The 20,165-nt window shown below is 37.3% G+C and overlaps 1 protein-coding gene across 1 annotated transcript in view; it reads left to right on the forward strand.

The window, feature by feature from the left end:
- Positions 1-12,084, forward strand: part of LOC149181032 (protein YLS7-like) — a 41,525-nt gene extending 29,441 nt beyond the window's left edge. Inside the window, exon 3 of the mRNA XM_089416418.1 lies at positions 10,714-12,084. Within this exon, the coding sequence (XP_089272544.1) occupies positions 10,714-11,517 (804 nt within the window). The 3' untranslated portion in view covers positions 11,518-12,084. The remainder of the gene's footprint in view (positions 1-10,713) is intronic.
- Positions 12,085-20,165: the final 8,081 nt, after the last annotated feature.

Below are 20,165 nucleotides of genomic sequence, written 5' to 3' on the forward strand. Positions count from 1 at the left end.
CCACCATTCAGCTAGAGGTAACCACTTGACCCATTGTGTTTGTTTATCATATACAAAGAGACAAAGATATCCCTCCAAACATTTGTTCAATATTTCAGTTTGCCCATTAGATTGAGGATGATAAGATGAGCTATGAGGTAATTGATTACCAAGACAAGAAAATAATTCCGTCCAAAAATTTCCAGTGAAAATGGGATCTCTGTCACTTACTATATAATCTTTGGATTTCCATGAAACTTTTGAATTGTTTCCATAAATGCTGTAGCATCACTTCTCTACTCTGTGCACTACCTGCCTTGTTGCTCAAGGTTGCACCTGTCTCTACCTCCAACTTGAAGAGGTTCTTCACCCTCACACCTACCTGCGTCTTATATTTGGAAGTTAAGTGCTGGAGGTACGCCTTACCTTTGTTGGAGATGACATCATATCCCTTGTGCTCAAGGGTAGCTACCGAAACAAGATTCTGCCTCAATCCTGGAACATAGAGAACATCTCTAAGATGAAGAGAATTACTTGACTCCCTCTAAAAATTGATAGTACCAACTCCTCTAGCTGCAAACTGACCATCATCTCCTAGCTCAATTTGAACCTACATGTCCTCCTCCTTTAGGTGGCTAAAACTCTTCCTGTTCCCGGTCATGTGAAAGGAATCTCTTGAATCAATATGCCACATACTGCTATTTGCTGAACTTTCCATGCAGGCTATCAAGGAGAAATCCTTTTCGAACTAGGCAAAAAAGTCATCTACCTTCGTTGATGCAACAACATGATCCTTCCCAACCCCCTTCTTCTTACCAAGACACTTAGAATCATAGTGTCCAAACTCATGGCAATGGAAGCACTTGATCTTGCTTATATCCTTCTTCTTTCCCTTCTAAATGGACTCGGCCTCTCCTTGGCCCTTCTTTCCCTTGAACTTGCTACCCTTGCCTGCTAGGGTACAGTGCTCCTCCTCCTCTATCATAATTGATCTCCTTTCTATGGTTCCTCTTCAGATCTCTTTCTATATGCAGTCAATCCAAAAATTTTCCCAATTTGGAAAGTTTTCTCTCCCTCAAACATCTTAGAACCCTTTCCACGACTTGTGAAGTCCAAGTAAGGCAAAAATCACAAGATCATGATTAGACACAACCACACCCACCCCACCTAGTTCATCTTGTACCTGAGTGAACATTGTTAAATATGGGACGATGGGCTCATCCTCGTTCATCTGGATACTCCTCAACTTCTCCTTAAGAGCAAGCTTCCTGGTATCACTGGTACTTTGATACAACTTAAGGATTGTATTGTACATTTCATACGCTGTCTTCTTCTCACGGATATGAGTCACTATATGATCTTTAAACCCTTCTAGAATGATCGTTTTTTCCTTGATATCATTCTTATTATGCTGGGCCAATTGCTAGGGGCCTTGAGGTGGTGTTATTGCTTGCTCGATGTACTCTCCCACCCCATTATCTTCCATCACTATCGTGATCTTCCCTTTCCAAGCTATGAAGTTCGATGCACCCCCTAGACAATGATCTGCTCTCAACCCTTGGTAAGCCATCCTGCGTCGCCTGAGAGCTCTCTAAAAAACTTTCCCACTAACAATCTTGTAGTCCTTCACAAGAACTATACTAGGGCCTCTAAAACAACGTCTTCTAGTAGAGCTAATAGTCCTTCACAAGTCTGCACTTAGGGCTCCTTTTGACACCTACCAGTAGCCCTCCTCATTGCTCTTAAGATGCCAAACAACCTGACCAACCTGGATTCAACACCTAGCATCCATCAATCACAAGAGAGACAAACACTGGTTAGGGCTTCTGTACCTTCGCTAACTCAGGCTCTTCAACCTCCTCCACAACCTGGTATAACCTTCTCCAATCCTCTGCACAATTACCTTGACTAATGCTGCTTCCCTCTAGCAACTTCCCTGAACCTTCGACCCGACAAAAAAGGTGCCTTCGACCCTCTACACTTTGTTGTGACTGAGGTTCAGCCTCCTACAAGGAACCAAATTTCTGTAACCTTGAATTTCAGAGAGAACCAAATTTCTGTAACCTTGAATTTCAGAGAGACATATGCCAAAACATGCCCAAGTTTTCTCCTTGTAGTCTTGGCTAGCGTCCCTCTTACCTTGGCAAATCAAATAACAAGAAAGAGACACAAATTTGACCCTTTTCTCTACTTTAGATGCTCCTGTAGAATGCGGTTGCCTTGATGAGATGCAGTTGTGACAATCTTAGTTCTGTTCCAAGAGTTCTGATACCATGTAGAATTTCCACGAAATTTTGATATGCTGATAAGAACAATCTGAAAAACACTTTCTTTTCTTACAAACACAAAATTTCTCTCTTCAATTTGCAGCGGAATTAGGAACATAAATAAAACATAGTCACACAATTCAAGACACAATTTTTTTTACTAGGGAACCCAACTGGGAAAACCCTCTGCTTGATGATAATTTTATTGATAGAAAAACTGAGCAATTGATCTCTTACAAATACAACTGTTTCAATCTGAAAACAACCTAGTTTTCCTGCCTTGAACCAGGCTTGAAACCCTTGCAAGATTGCTGATCTTTGCTGCCCTCTACCAACCTGTGCACAAAATTCTCTTGCACACTCTTCCTCTCACAAGCTCCATGCACGAACTTGTGCTTCCTATTGCTTGGTCTCACCAACTCGTTCTCACCAAAACAATAATTAAACTTGTGCCTTCGTTCCTCCTTTTAAAGACAATTTGAATGGTTAAAATTGGTGAATTATATGTTTCGAAAGTCGAACAGGTGTTTTTATAGTTAACAACAGTTAAAACAACTTGTTAACTAGTTCCTCCTAAAATTTAGGAGACTAACTCCACTTGTTCTTTCAGTTTCCAAACTAACTCACACTAGAAAATCAAGAACTTGACTTTCAATTTCAGCACATCAATTAACTGCCTCATTCACTCCTAATTCTTAGGGAAACTCTTAAATTTTAGGAACTCGACCATGCACAAAAAGGAGCTCAACTTTGTCTCATTGAATTAAGGGACAAATCGAAGAATCATTTTTCGCGCTGATTTCAACACAAGTTTAACTCAAAACACAGAAAAAGTCTACAACTCAAGAGCATGCTTACCATGATCCTCCCATAACACACGTAGTATTATATAAATATTCATAATTTAACTAAATAATGCTCTAGGAAATAAATTAAGATGCATGAGCAAAAATGAATCTATATTGCAAATCAAGTAGTAGGCAAAGAATGCTACCTATTAATAATGCTCTAGGAAATAAATTAAGATGCATGAGCAGAATTGAATCTATATTGCAAATCAAGTAGTAGGAAAAGAAAGCTACCTATTAAGATGATCTCCTTGCTTGATTACTAAATCATAACCAAATAAACACCAATATTCTTACATTTCTAGAGTGTATATAATACCCTCCTATCTAGAAACATCCTCTCATTCCACTAGAAGAGAAGGGAATAATGGAGTAGCAATTATATGGAAATGCTCACTAAGTACCAAAATGGGTCTATTGGACTTGTAATACATCTTTAACTCGAGCCTAAGGAGTTCCACAAGGCAAGTGTAATATACTTGATAAAATAGAATAAGTCTTAATCATGTGATATAAAATACAAAATGATGTAATAGATAGTAAGACGGTTAAGAACCTCGTGATAAGATAGAGGAGGGGTTGGAAATCCTCAAGAGGTTCAGTGATGCTGCAACAAACTTCAATATGCTTGAAAATGATGAACAAAATGGTACCAATCCGCTAATTGGTTTTCCCTACTTGATCACCAAGGAACTGATTGATAATGTCATTTGTGAATGCCCCGACCTAATATGGCTTTGTGGAGTAATCCTCAATAACTTCAAAACATACTCAACAAGGATTGAAGTAATCTTAACATCCAAGGTCAATAATCCCCTAGTAGAAAGAAAGGTGGTAATATGACCTTGACTAAGAGTTTTTAGAGTGAGCTCCAGTATGTGTAGTCACCCCTTTACTCATAAGCATTCTTAGTGTGGATCAATCCCTGGGTGGCCTGAATCAAAAAACGATGCCTTGTAGGCCTACACCCATCACACATAATCTCTGTTGGAGCTATCGGGTCTTTGATGTTATTGATATTTGTTGTAGGTTGAAAAAATAAGTAATGCATCTAGTAGTTAAATGGGTACTTCGAAGCAAGCAATACTTGAAAATACTCACCTTTAAGGAACAAGGCTAGACAGGCTAGACAATGGTTAAGATATCTTATGCTTGAGGACCTCATTCATTCCCCAAAATGGAAACAATATAAAAAACTGTTCTCATAGTAAATTAGACATCAGAAAATGATAGTGTTCTTTTGTTTTCACCGTTTGTATGGAACAAAGCTTACAAATATACTTGTCAAGCAATGTGATGGTCTTATCTCTTAATCAATGTGAACTGAGACATCATTATATTAATGTAATATGGGGTTAGGTATGAAAGAATACTAAGGCATTGTAGCTTACTCACACCACAATAAATGGCGATGATGTATCTGAAGATTCGAAGAATAATAGAAGACATTCCGTCTCTCTCAGGCCTAATTACTAACATTGACCATGTGATAGTGTATTAAGTTTTTAATACTAATGGGTGCCTATCAAAGAAATAGTTTATCTGAGGTAAGGTTTTGCGCTTGTACTTTTAACATTTTTATATAATCATGGAAGTGGTTAGCAAACCTATAACCTTTGTAAATTGTAAAATACAATGTTTTCTGTAATTTTTATATAACCTGTATATTCTCCTCGAGTACCTTGAGAATGTCCTGACTCTCCTGTATCTAGTCTTTGGCAAGGGATGCCTTGCTGTCTCCAAAATTTTTGTCGATGGACGGTGCATCATATCCATATAGAGCCCTGAAGGGTGTCATCCCAATGGATAAGTGGTAGGTGGTCTTGTAGCAATGCTCCCCAATGTACAACCACTTAATCCATGCCTTTTGCTGACTTGTCACATAGTTGCACAGATACCCCTCAATCCACATTCACAATTTCTATCTGATCGTTGGTTTGTGGGTGATAACTAGCATTAGGGGTCAATTCAATTCCCACTAGTCTGAAAAGTTCTTGCCAAAGTGCGCCCATAAATCTACTATGGCGATCGTTGACTATATTCTTTGGCAGCCCATGTAGCATAAAGTCCTCTTTGAAGAACAATTTTGCGACTTGTTTGGTCGACTAATCAGTTGAGATGGTAAAGAAATGTGCGAATTTAGTTCTTGTCTACTACTGTGTATATGTAGTCCTTGCCTTACGCTTTGGGCAACCTTGTGATGAAGTCCATTGAGATGCTCTCCCATTTTTGTTCTGGAATTGGTAGAGGTTGGAGTAGACCTGCAGGATGTGTATGCTCAACCTTATTATGTTGATATGTCGTGCATTCTTTGGCATATTTCATCACATCTTCCTTGAGCCCTTTCCATGAGAATCGTTCCCGAATCTGCCAATATGTCTTGAAGAACCTTGATGTCTAGCTGAAGGAATATCATGTGTAACCTTCAATATTTTCTTCTTGAGTGTAGACTCAGGAACCAGGTATATCCTGTCTTTATAGTAAATGACTTCATCAACTATTTTGTACCTATCATCCTGGATGATTTTGTCGACTAGTGCACAAGCAAACCGGTTCTTGGCATATTTTGTGGAGAGGTGTGCCTTCCAATTCTCTACGAGTTCCATGAGGGCGCATGTTGTTGGATTCTTGGAAAGTGCATCGGCCACAACGTTCTTCTTCCCCTTCACATACTCAATGTCAAAATCATAAGCATGGATTTTGCTTACCCATTTCTACTGTTGTTCGTTCAGGGCCCTTTGTCCCAAGAAATGACACAGGCTATTGTGGTTTGTATTGACTATGGACCTATTGCCCACCAATTATTGTCTAAACTGCCAACCCGTGCATGCTAGCCAACATCTCCTTGTCATATATGGAGTAAGGTCTTTATGTATCTTCCAACTTCTGACTTTTGAATGCGATAGGGTGGCCCTTTTGCATTAGGATATCCCCTATTCCTTCTATTGATGCATCACACTCATGAACGATTGACCAAAGTTGAGAAGAGCTAGTACTAGACATGAACTCATTATTTTCTTGAACTTGTTAAACGCCCTATCAGATTCTTCTATCCACTTGAATACTCCCTTTTTAGTTGTCTATCAAAGGTGCACCTAACTGGGAGAACCCTTTAACGAACCATTGATAGTAGCTGCAGATCCCTAGAAACCATCATAATTTTGTTAGGGTTTTGGGTGTAGGCCAATCCACTATTGCCTGGATCTTCTCGTGATGAACTTGTACCCCTTTTGCACTAATCATATGTCCCAAATAAAGGATTTCCGTCAACCCAAACTTACACTTTGATGCCTCGACGTAAGGAGATTGTTCTTGCATGATGCTCAAAATTTGATCCAAATGATCATCCCATGTCTTATTGTAGATGAGAAGGTCGTCAAAGAATACCAACAAAAACTTCCTTAACTGCTTGTTGAAGATGTTGCTCATGCAGGATTGGAAAGTAGTGGGGGTGTTGGTTAGCCCAAATGGCATGACCAGAAATTCAAAGTGCCTGTAGTGGCATCAAAATGCTATTTTTGGCAAGTCTTCCTCTTGAACCCGAGTTTGATGATATCTGGATCGCAGATCGATCTTTGAAAAATACACTGCTCCATGTAGTTCATCCAACAACTCATCTATCCGGGGAATGGGGTACCTGTTTTTGATGGTCTTCTTGTTGAGCGCTTGGTAATCAGTACACATTCTCCACGTGCCATCTTTCTTTTTTATCAATACGACGAACAATGCAAACGAGCTTGAGCTGGGTATGATATGGCCCATGGCTAACAATTCTTGGATGGTTTTTTCTATCTCGTCCTTGAACTTCTTCTGATGTCGGTATGGTGTGGTAATCACAGGCTTAGCTCCTAATTCAATAGTATGCTCAAATCCTGTTTTAGGAGGCAATCCTGGAGGAATGCCACCAAATATACCTGCCTCAGATAGCTGATATCGTGGGGAGAAAACACAGTCGGCACCTCTAGATATTCAGTTGTACAGAAGACAAAACCCACAATTGTTTCCTTCAATTTAATTTCTTAAGAGATGCGTTATCCTAGATGGCTTCATCCTTGCCTCAAACTTGATCAAAAGTTTAATTTATTCAAAGATATTTTCTTGCTCCACCAGGACTATAGACCTTCACTGCCTCCAAATGATGTACTTATGCCCAGAACAAACCAGATTGTACTCCCGTGCCTAGATAAAATGAAGAGAAGATTAATTGTTGTCAACTAGCGTGGAATCTTTCACCACTGAAATTGACAGAGAGGAAAGGGGAGTCTTAAACCTTCAGAGCTAATGCTTGAGAAATTAATTAGATGATCCACACTTGATGATCCAAAACGAATTCAACCCTCTATTTATAGACATTCTAAGGGGTTTCATCTTTTTTAATTGATTTAGTGGCCCTTACTCAAAATGCCAGTTTTGGGTTTTTCCACCCAGCTGACCCAAAATTTGTCCAACAATGGGTATTTTGGGTTTTTATCCCCTTTATGGAGGACTATAACCGACAGGGATGGATAGGCATGCCGCATAAGTCCTATTTGTCCTCAACTCGTAGAGGACATTACAGTCTGAACTATAATTCTTAACAATTAACACCCATGTGGCACTAGTTCTCCAAGAAAACTATTCATTGACTGGTTTGGCATTTAGGCCATGACAAGTATTACCCATGCAGTCTGTTATGGAATACTATGTAGTATGTAAGGGGGAATAATCACAACAGCTTTTGACTCCCATGTTTGGTAGGTTCTTCTGTATGGCTACCTTTTTTTGGGGGTTATGAGTCATACTAGCTTTTTGTAGAGGTCTTTCGGACCTATTATTTAAGAATCACTACTTCTCTTGAGTAGCATGGTAGTTCTATGTTTTAAAATCTCCACTGTTAAATTTTAATATTTGAAATTGTTTCAAATATGTTTTGCTGTCCCATTTACCTGTACCCTGGAAATTCCTCCCATCCTCCCTACCCAATAGTATGTAAGGGGGAATAATCACAACAGCTTTTGACTCCCATGTTTGGTAGGTTCGTCTGTATGGCTACCTTTTTTTGGGGGTTATGAGTCATACTAGCTTTTTGTAGAGGTCTTTTGGACCTATTATTTAAGAATCAATACTTCTCTTGAGTAGCATCGTAGTTCTATGTTTTAAAATCTCCACTGTTAAATTTTAATATTTGAAATTGTTTCAAATATGTTTTGCTGTCCCATTTACCTGTACCCTGGAAATTCCTCCCATCCTCCCTACCCAAGACTTGGTGCAACATAGTTTCTGGCTAAATTCCAACTATGCACAAGCCCAAAACCTCATTAATCAATGTCATCATTGGTGATAGAATGTGATTCTATAACCAAATGATTTCTTGCCATTCATAATTTTCATAATCAGCTCAGAAACTGTTTTTGTAGAGTTCAGAAATCGAGTTGTTGCAATCAAGAGAATTCATCAACACAGTTGAGAAGTGCACGCAGCCTGTATAGAAGTGGGGCAAAATATTTTTTAAATGTTTTAGTGTCGATACTTCTAACCAAACATACAAGGAAAATACAAGAAAACAATCACGATAGCAATCAGAAACTGTACTATTGGAATTGAGAAATAAAGTCTTATGACCAAGAGAATTACTCCAACGTACCTGGGAGATGTGCTCCATAAAGAGGTGGGTTTGAAATATAGGTTTATTCTTCTGTAATACCCATACTTTTACTCCGTAGTGTCATACAAAGAGTGATACAAAAAGTAGAGGTGGAGGTTGCAATGAGGATTGTGAGTAGTGAGTAGGAATCAGGATACAAGTAAGAGAGGCCTTTCTGCTTAATATTGTTTCTTTTGTCTAGCTGTCCTTTACTCATAAAGCCAAATGTATTAAAATGAGGTAGCCTGTCCTCGATGCATGCCAAGGAAGCTACAATGTTGAATATTCTCTTGCCCCAGTGTGGACAAGAGAATTCTCAGTACTTTGAATCCACGCTAATGAAGGATGAAGTGATGAAACAACGCATGAGTGTGAAAAGATTCACATTTAGATGGTAATAAAAAAATGGCGATTCAGGGAATTCTGGAGATTTCAACATTGTGTGCACAATAACCCAATAGGAAGAAACATTGTGCTTATTAGCAATGATTGAATTGCAAGGGTATGTGATTAAAGGCAATTTTGTAGGGAGGGGAAGGGATTCACCAGTTGAAGTTTGGAAGATCAATGTTAATGGTTTTAGAGATGCATGATAGTCATTATGCTGGCCAGTGTCAACGGGGAAGATACAAGCAGTCTGGTTACTGAAAGCATATTAAATATGACTGAACTACGAACAAAGTAAACTCTTCAGCGGATGAGAAATGAAACAGCCCCACTGATATTGGTGGCTAATGATGAAAATATCATCCTTACATAACTAGGAGTTAGTGATAATAGTTAAAGCTTTATCTTACTGCATGTCATTTATTAGGAGCCCAAGGTTGACAGTTAATTTTGGGTTGTTCTATGGAGCAGATGTATAGTCGTATTTTGCTGGAGTCAAATAAGAGGCAGATTTAGAGGGTGAATTAGTTCTTCAAGGGTATAGTTCACCTTTAAGAAGCAAGGTAATAATTGTCTTGGGAATATAGCCTTCACTCGTGGAAATTTCATGCAACAATCAATGCTGCAATCCAGACTCATGGACAGACATGGGCTTGCTCCCCATGGCAAGCTTCTGAAATTTTAATTAACACATAAGTTTGTGAGGAATCCCTCATAAGGGTTCTATAGGCCTATTGCAAACATGTAATTTTTTCTTGATTTACAGACCACTCTGTAAAAGATAATTGATGTTGCACGTGGGGTTAAATTGCCATCCCCACGCACAAGACATTAATTGTTATATTATTTTATAAAGTATGATTTAGAAGGCAAAACTTTGATATGATGATGTTCCCAGGTTGTTGGATTTCAATGTTGCTTGGTAGAATTAACTTGTGCTGAGCTGTACTGTTCTTCTCATTGTAAAGAAAGTTGTAACAGATTCTATTTAGTGTGTTCTCTTAGAAATTCACCATAATTTCAGATATTTTCTTAGCTTTTAGAGGGTGAATTAGTTCTTCAAGTGTATAGTTCACCTTTAAGAAGCAAGGTAATAATTGTCTTAGGAATATAGCCTTCACTCGTGGAAATTTCATGCAACAATCAATGCTGCAATCCAGATTCATGGACAGGAATGGGCTTGCTCCCCATGGCAAGCTTCTGAAATTTTAATTAACACGTAAGTTTGTGAGGAATCCCTCATAAGGGTTCTATGGGCCTATTGCAAACATGTAATTTTTTCTTGATTTACAGACCACTGTGTAAAAGATAGATGATGTTGCACGTGGGGTTAAATTGCCATCCCCACGCACAAGACATTAATTGTTATATTATTTTATAAAGTATGCTTTGAAGGCAAAACTTTGATATGAAGATATTCCCAGGTTGTTGGATTTCAATGTTGCTTGGTAGAATTAACTTGTGCTGAGCTGTGCTGTTCTTCTCATTGTAAAGAAAGTTGTAACAGCTTCTATTTAGTGTGTTCTCTTAGAAATTCACCATAATTTCGGATATTTTCTTAGCTTTTCCTTGAGTATTGACTTCACATATTTCTACTCCTGCATTGTAGGCTGAAACTCCCCAAAACAAGGGAAACAGAAAAATGCAACGCTGGTTTTTTCGTTCTCAGTCTGTCACAGTCATCCGCATATGGTCTGCATGGCTGGTACACACATCATCAGAAGCCTTCCAATTTGCACCAGAGGGTCTTACCAAATTGCATCTTGACAAAATTGATGAAACATTTATGGATTATCTTCCTACATTCGATGTTTTAGTTATATCATCTGGCCACTGGTTTACAAAAAAGGCAGCTTTTCTATACAAAGACAATGTCGTGGGTGGACAGCTATGGTGGGAAAAAGGCCACAAACGCAAAATTGAAAATGCTGAAGCATTTGCTATTGCCACAGAAACTGCATTGAAAGGCGTTGTTTCCCATCCAGATTACAAGGGATTAACAATTTTCCGTACCTTTTCTCCTGATCATTATGAAGGAGGTGCCTGGAATACTGGAGGCTCCTGCACTGGTAAAGTGAGACCTTTTACAGAAAATGAAGTTGTTGCCAATGGTTTCACTGACTTGATGAAATCACGCCAACTATATGCGTATGAGGAAGCCAAGAAAAATTTGAAAAACAGGTCCAAATTGATATTGGCGGACATAACTTCTGTTTTTGCGTTTAGAGGAGATGGGCATCCAGGACCTTACAGGAGTACTGACCCTAATAAGATAACAAAAAGAGGTCCAAATGGACGGCCCCCGCCCCAGGATTGTCTACACTGGTGTATGCCTGGCCCTGTGGACACCTGGAATGAGTTTGTCTTCGAAATTACAAGAAGGCATCTAAATGGGAGCAGCAATGACATGTGAATTGTTATAGATCTCACGAGATAAGCTGCTTTGTCTCCTTCCACAACCAAATTAGAATGGCAGTTGCTCCAAATGAGTATGAGGAAACAATTAAATGGCCATTAGAAAGGCAGGCTTTCCTATTTGTCAGGCCTCTTCTGTCTACAAAGTGCACAGATATTCCTATCTTGTAAGGGATGCCTGTTTGGCGCGCTTACATTTTTTGCCAGACAAATTGATAAATCGCTAAGCAATTTTTTATGGCAGTAAAATTAGAGAACAGAAGTGTGTCTGGTCTCTAGTGAGCTATAATATTTTGTAGCCGTGTTTTCAGGGGATTTGTTGGATGCCTGCAATGCTGACTCTAAGGTGAAAAGCACATTGCGGTTCACGAAACTAAGAGAATATTGGTGCAGCAAAAGCTCGAGTTACCTGTGCATTATTATTTCTAATAATCTGTCTACATTGCAAGTTAGATATCAATCATAGGCTCTCATCCATTCCGGTCACCATAACCCGGTCCTGTAAGCTACTTTCTTTGATTTTGTGGAAATTCATTCAAGACGGGCTTCTATCTCTGGTTTTTTATTTTTATTTTTGTAATTCCATGGATGGAAACTACAGCCTTAACAATTTCACTGATCTCATGCACAACAATTTTAAGAGTAAATGATATAAACTGCCGTGAATGCAGCCTCTACAGGAATAATATCAGCAATCAGAATGAAACGTCAAATGTTTTTGCATACATAACATACATATGACACCAACGTGTGAATGTGATGGGATTAATGAATTGGATCCAACAATAAAGAAATGAGAATCGAAAACATACAAATGTGGATCACGCCTTTTAGTAAACGCGGCACCGTAATACTAGACTGGAGGAGCCCACGTCATACTGAGACTTGTACCTGAAGAAATTTATCCTTGTGTCATCAATCAGTTAACAGAAATCGGGCAGAATTTAGTCTGACTAATGGTAGGAGATGGAAGAAGAAATTTCCGATGCAATTCGGTGGCAGCAAACCAGAACGGTTAACTCGGTTCCCAATTTGGCTATTTACTGTTGTTTAATCACATCACAATTCAATTAAGATCCAACATTAAGCTGAAGTTTTGATGCTCCGCCTCTGGTCCCATGCAGCAGCCTATGTGACCCTGCCTGTTGGGCTTTTAGACCCATGTCACATTTTCTCTCTTTAAGACTTTCTCTAAGTTGCCCATGTTCATATAGGCCCTCTATCCGTTCTAATACGAATTAGACAATTACTATAATTTTTTCACCATGCTTAAATAGCTAAAGAACCCATCCAGCACACACTGGCATTCTATCCATGCCCTACTTATTTTCAATCCATACCCTACTTATAAAGTATTTTGAAGCCATGTCAAATTTTGAAACATGCAGTATAATTATCCGTGACCTATATGAAGTATCTTGAAGCCATGTCAGAGTATAATTATAATCCGCATAGATCTATCATAACCATGGATTTAACATGAGCTCAGAATGATCAAATTTTTTTAGGTGCAAATTTATTTTAGAGTGCAAAAAATAATATGTAATTTTTTATTGTTTAAATTATATTTTTGAATGTTACAGACATTACATAATGTGTATTGAGCCATTTGTCAATATTAATTTATATTAAAACATTTTATTAGTAATTCACATTGATTATTTTATTTTATATAACATTAAAATATTTTCTCTTAACATTTATTTTCTTTACATAGATATATATGAAATTGATATCAATTGTTAAAATATTTTCATATTTTTTTTCACTTCTAATTTTTTTAAATATGCATAACATATTTATTTTTTATTTTTTATTGTAGCAGACATTGTTTTTCTATTTCGAGAATATTTTATTTTTATTTTAAGAGGGACGAACACACTTATACATCGCCTTCACTCTGGGTTGTAGAATGAGCCTCTCCATTGCTTTCACATTGGGTTGTAGAATGAGCTTCTCCTCTCAATCATAATTGCATGTAGTGTAAAGATTATTTGTTGGATTTCTTTGGAGGGAGTTGACCTAAATTACATTTTTTTCAAATTCTTTCCATGATTTCAGAATTCAATCCCCCAAACCTACCTTGCTATTAAAATATATTTATTTGGCAAACCATGTACACCCCCTCCTAGGAGTGGAGTAGCTTGGGGTGAGGATGAACACTTGTTTATGGACACCATCACTTAGCGAAGATAGGTGGTGGGAAGATGCAGGTGTGTATGTGTGTGCAACATCTACCTTATAGGGTTAAGAGGTGAAGGTGTACATGTGTCTGTCTCACCCCTCCTAAATTGTAAATAAGCCTTTAGATATATGATTAATAAATTGTAAATAAGCCTTTAGATATATGATTAATAATCAAATACCAAAAGAGATTGAGAATCTAATTGGGGTTTTGCATTTATGTTTTGGAAAAGATTCACTTAGCATTATGTAAGTGTGCTTTCAAAAAGATGTAGTCTAGTCTGATTCCATTTGTTTGACCTTCATGTTGTTGGTTTTAAGGATGATGAATACCATCATTATTGTATTTTATTAAAGGTTTAAAAGGGTCATACAAATATTTGGGTGAATTTCAATCTAGGTTATGTGTATGGAGGTTAGGGTAGAACCCTAACAACTCTCCTCTTTTCCCTCTTAGTCTTGTGGGTGCACACTAGGGTGGTCTTCATCCCTACCCTCATGCTATATGTGGTAGCTCAAATCCATTTGTTTACTATGGTAAATATATAAATAAGTGTGTGCCTTACGTTTTGGGAGTGCATGTGGCCCATAAAGGGGATCTTCTGACAAACTTGGGTGTCATTCAATGCACAAAATATAGAATTGATTAATTTGATCAAAGAAAGACTGTAATAGGGTCCAAAAATTGTTTATTGTGATCAATCTAGCGACCTAAGGTGAAAGAAGCCAAGGGTTGGGCAAGTAAAACCTTACATGGAGCCGGAAGTCAAATGAAAGATTGTAATCATCTACTCATGCCATGAAAATGACACTAAAAAACAAGGACCTTAAAACATATGATTCCACCATTTATAGGGTTCCTTGTTTCCTATGATGAGGTTTATGCTTAAATAATGCATAGATATGAAAATCCATGTAAGTCATCACGTGGGTAAGTGTAGCTAGTTCAAAGTGGAAAAACCATACACCATAGCAGACATTGAAATGAGGCCTAAATAACATTATTCAAATTTAAATGAATAAACATAAATTTCCAGAAACATAATTATATTCTTTTTTGTAAAAAGATTAATTTCATGACATAATCACATTCTTTTAGTATAGATTTGATTTGCATGACTTGTTTTAGGTTAATTTACTTCCAAAAGCTTCTTTAACCATTTATTTTATGCAGCTTTCTTGTAGCATCAAAAATTTTAATGTAGGTCTACAACTTTTCCTATAGCATAATGGGGAATTGTTTTTCAGCTTATTTCTCATTCAACAATGCATATTGTATCCACAACATAATTGGTGGCATTAAGCAATGATAGTAAACAATAGGGGTATTAGGATTTAAATAGCTTTCCTTCAATTTTTGCTAGTAATGTATGTGTTTTCTTTGTGATTTGAATTCTCTTTTTTTTGTAAATGGATTAGATATTAGTATTTCTTTCTATTTGCAACAAGTTGGTTTCTTCAAGATGATTAATCTGCAATCAATAAAATAGAGTTTGTTTCAAGCATTGGTTGGACTTCCTCACAACTAAGGTTAGATAGGTTTCCTAGTTTTGGTAGGTAACAACCATGAATTGGTAGTAAATTCTCCTTTACCTAGAATCATTGACAAAGATAGTTGCATAGTAAGGAAAAGGAGAGTGGCTTACACATATGGTGGAAAACACCTCTGGAGTTTGTACAAACCTTGGGTTGATGATTAAATTGGCAACAATAAGAGGGCAACATCTTGCTGTAAATCTAAAACCCACCACTTTTTGGCATTGTTTCTAGGGAGGTGATAAGGATGTCATTTTCTCTACTTATCATCAGGTATCTTGCACCAAGTTTTCCTCTAGCATAAAAAAGAGAGGAAAACATATAATTACATCTCTAGGAAACATGTTTTGACTTAGGGATAGATTAGGAAAAGTTTTACCAAAAACCCTCACCTTTGAACCAAGAACTAGAAATCAACAACAAGAAGTTGGTTGTTATCCCTTCTCTCGAAAAGAAACAAAAGATATTATAGATTTTTGGGAGTGGCAAGCCATAAAATTCAAGAAGCTCCCAAAAAAAGGAGCTCCATCTTACTACTCCATCGCTGGAGATAGGGAATAGCAAGAGGTTTTTGAATTTCCTATTAGGGAGACTAGGAGAGAAGCAAAAGTGAATAACACCAACCCCTTTGTGCTCCCTCACTTTTATGGGTTACCCACTAAAGACCTTGATATCTTCTTGTTTGAGTTACACTGTTGTATGCACGACTTATGACTACACAACTGATGAACAAAGGCTCAAAATATTTCCCTCCATATTGAAGGATTCAACGCTGAGATGGTTCATGATCTTGGAAGGCACTAGTATCTCTAGCTGGGATCAAATGAAACAAACCTTCAACAACAATTACAAGGACTATTGTAGAGCTACAGATACTAATGATGAGATCTTTCAAATCGCTGAAAGAGAACCCGAATCCCTAGAGGACTATGAAGAAAGATTTTGACTCAGTTATAAAGAGTGCACGATTGCACTCTAGATGAGGACTCTATGAAGCTTGCTTTGTTAAGGGGAATCAAGGAATAACTCGTGGAAACGATAAATCTCTTGTCAAATGGGGACATCTACCAACTAGACTATGGAGACATCAAGAAAATCTTCAAAAATCACTCTAGGGCAAGTAAGAAAAAGGGTAAGAATAGTAAGAGTTTGGTAAATTCTTCTTCTACTTCCTTTACAATCACATAAAATGAAGTTGGAGGAAAGCTTGAATACACGAAAACATAAATTCTGCACTCATTAGCTTTACAAATGGATACTCTGCAAGAAAACAAGATGCATGAGGAAGCAAAAGTGCCACTAACCATCTTTTGTCCTAAGTGCACAAAAGGGCACCCTCATAATGAATGCACACTCAATACTGTAGAAGTATGTGCTCTTTGTGAAGAACCTCACTTAATTGACAAGTTCCCTTCATTTCCATGTTTAAATGCTATGTATCAAGGAGAAGGGATATGGATTCAATATGCTCCAATATGCTCCATAATCAAAAGGGACCAACAACGCCAAGACCCTTCCAACAAGGTATGATCTATAACCCTCCTTCATGTTTTGGTAGATATAATGCACAATTACACCCTCAACCTTGGTATCAACCTAATTAGCCCCAATGGGCTATACAACCTTAATGGTCCTATCCAAACTGAGAAGTCCCCCCTCCATATTCTTGTCAACCTTCTAGAGCCAAGGCTCCCAATGGACTAATCCTCCAGAGAGGTGGAGACCTCCACTTCCTTAACAACTAGCCTCCACTTCCTCAACCAAATAACATTCCTCAAAGTACTACTACAAAATAACATCAAGTTCCTACTCAACTAATGCCAAATCCCAACAATAAGCAGGCCCAAATAGTTTACAACAATAAGCCTACCTATCAAGCCTACTCCCAAGATGTCCAAGAGATCAACTTAAGATCAAGATAGGTGCTACAAGATCCTCTCACACACAAACAAGTAGAAGGGGAAGAAATTGGCAAGGGAGATACTTTCACCCAACCACATATTTCTCCACAAGATCCACCTTAAAGGTTAGTCATCAAGAAAACCTACACATCTAAGGAAAATGAACTCCGAGGAGAATTCAAAATCTTGTGTCAAAATGCTTCTTTTTTAAGTTATAATATTAAGGATGTCCCCATATATTAAGTATATCAAAGAATAATGCCTCAAGAAGCCGAGGAGGAAGAAAAGAGAGACTCTTAATATAAATGTTAGAGGGTAGTTAGTGAAGCTTATGCTCAGGACATTGATTGCTCCAAAGTATTTGGAGACTAGAAACTGGCGGTAAATGTCCAAACAATTTGAATCTTAATCCAAAATACCTTAATTGATTTAGGGGTTGCAATCAATGTTATGACTAAGGACATAACGTTGAAACTAACCCTCCAAGATTCACCAAGGAAAACCATCACTATACTCCAACATGTTGATAGGTCAATAGTGGTGCTTGGGGAGATGTTGGCAGATGTCATTGTCTCTATTGATTCCTAGGATTATATCACAATTTTTTGTTTCTCCAACCAAAATGTGTTCCCACTTATTCTAGAAATGCCTTGGCTAGCAACAACATATGCTTACATTAATTGTAGGGAAAGAAACATGAGCATCACATGTGGTCATTCCCATAGAAAGAAATATGATCCTTTACCCTCTTGTTGAGCCACTACTTGAAGTAGAATAACCAACATGGGTAGAGGAAGAAGAATATTGCATCCGTACTTCCACCTATCGTGTTTGCACAATTGACAAGGCCTTGAGCTTTAAGCAAGTTGATGAATATACTTTTATTTCCAATTTCTTGCAAAATTAATACCTTATTGTTATCCAAATTAGAGACTTAAATGTTGGACAACAATCAACATTCTCTAATAACTAAAATGGAAGTGTGGGAAAAATAAATGCAATTTGATAAGCCCATGTAGAATTTGATAACCTTGCTACCAAAACCATAGGAATTTTCCCCTTTGTAACCGTAAAAATCAACACAAATCTTACTATTGATCAAGAGTAGAAATTGTTGACCATGTTGAAAAATCATGTTATAACATTTGTATGGGACTATAATGAAATGAAAAGCATCCATCTCTCCATCTGTAACCACCACATTTATATCAAGTAATATCACAAACATGTCAGGCAACCTCAAAGAAGGATGAATTTTGTAGTAAAGGACATTGTAAAAGAGGAATTGTAAAAACTCTTAAATGTTGGGTTTGTCTATTCTAATATCTGACAGTGAGTGGGTTTCACCCTATAGTCATTATCCCTAAAAAGAATAGTAAATGGGGAGTATGTGTAGACTACATGGAACTCGAGAAAGCCACTAGGAAATATCATTTTCCTTTGCCATTTATTGACCGACCTAAATGTTTTACCAAGAAAGGAATACTTCTCATTCTTGGATGCATTTAGTGGATACAATTAGACATAAATTTGTCCAAAAGATCATGATAAAACTACCTTCACTTGCCGTTGGGGAGCATTTGCCTACAATGTTCTTCCCTTTGGTATATGCATTGCTTTTTCCACCTTCCAGAGAGTTGTATTCAAAATTATTTTAGATCTCATCCATGACATTGTGGAAATCTATATCGATGACTTCACACCTTATGATAACTCCTTTCAGAAAGCCTTGGCCAATCTTGATAAAAGATGTGAAGAAATGAACCTCTCCCTTCATCATGAAAAATGTCATTTTGTTATGAATGGAGGGGTTTTCTTAGTACATCATTTGTCTTCCAAGGGAATTGAGGTAGACCCATAATCATACAATGCCTTCCCATTCCTCAGAAGCAAAAACATGTTAGAAGTTTCCTGGGCCCTGCAGGTTATTATTGAAGATTTAAGAGGATTTCAATGAATTGGCCTCTTCCTTGTTTTCCGTTTTGACCAAGGACATAAATTTATGTTGGACCCTATAATGCCAACAAGCCTTTGATTGCATAAAATAAAAACTTACATTAACACTTGTCTTACAAGGCCTAAGTTGGAATTTTCATTTCTACATCCATACGTATGTGTCATGGTAGGTGCAATGTTAGGACAACAAGAGAACAAAATGCCTTATGCCATTTATTTTATTGACCAAAAATTGACCAATGCAAAGATAAACTACACAATAATTAAAAACGAGTTTCTTGCAAAAGTTTATGCTCTTAATAAGTTTAGGCATTAAGTTTTTGGTTACCAAGTATTTGTGCACACATCATGTTTTAACTAGACACCTCATGAAAAAACCTAATATTAATGATAGAATTATCACACAACTTCTGTTATTATAACAATTTTATCTCACCATAGTTGACAAGCTAGAAACCCAAAATGTTGTTGTAAATTGTTGGCTGAGACTTGCAAATCCTATAGATGAAAAGATGATAGATGATTAATTCCCAGATAAATACCTCTTTGCCATTTTGGTATATATCCCTTGGGTTATTGACATAGCCAACTATTTGACAACACATAGGTTATTGGGCAACATGTAGTCTACACTTGGATTTCATAATGTTTATTCAAACTTGGATCAGATTAGATCTTGAAAAGATGTGCGAGGGAAGATGAAGTGTATGATATCCTCGATGCATGTCATGATGAGCCATGGACACTATACATAAAAAATGATAGTTTACAAAATCTTGTTGGTTGGTTACTTTTGGCCTACCATACATAAGAATGGTCATATATACTTCTTATTGTGATGAATGCCAAAGGATTGGGAAACCCATTAGAAAAAGTGAGATGCCACTTCATTACAAGTATCATTAAAAGCTTTTGATAAAATGGGTATGGACTTCGTGGGACTAATAGATCCTCCTTAAGAGAAAAAGAGATATGTTCTAGTATGCATTGATTACTTGACTAAATGGGTTGATGTCAAGGAAATTAAAGTAGCTACAAAACAAAAAGTAGTTGAATTTTTGAGAGAGAA

The sequence above is a fragment of the Pinus tabuliformis genome, chromosome 3_2, assembly GCF_031772625.1.
Source record: "Pinus tabuliformis cultivar Carrire ecotype Pingquan chromosome 3_2, CPIR1, whole genome shotgun sequence".
In the NCBI taxonomy this organism is placed as follows: Eukaryota; Viridiplantae; Streptophyta; class Pinopsida; order Pinales; family Pinaceae; genus Pinus; species Pinus tabuliformis.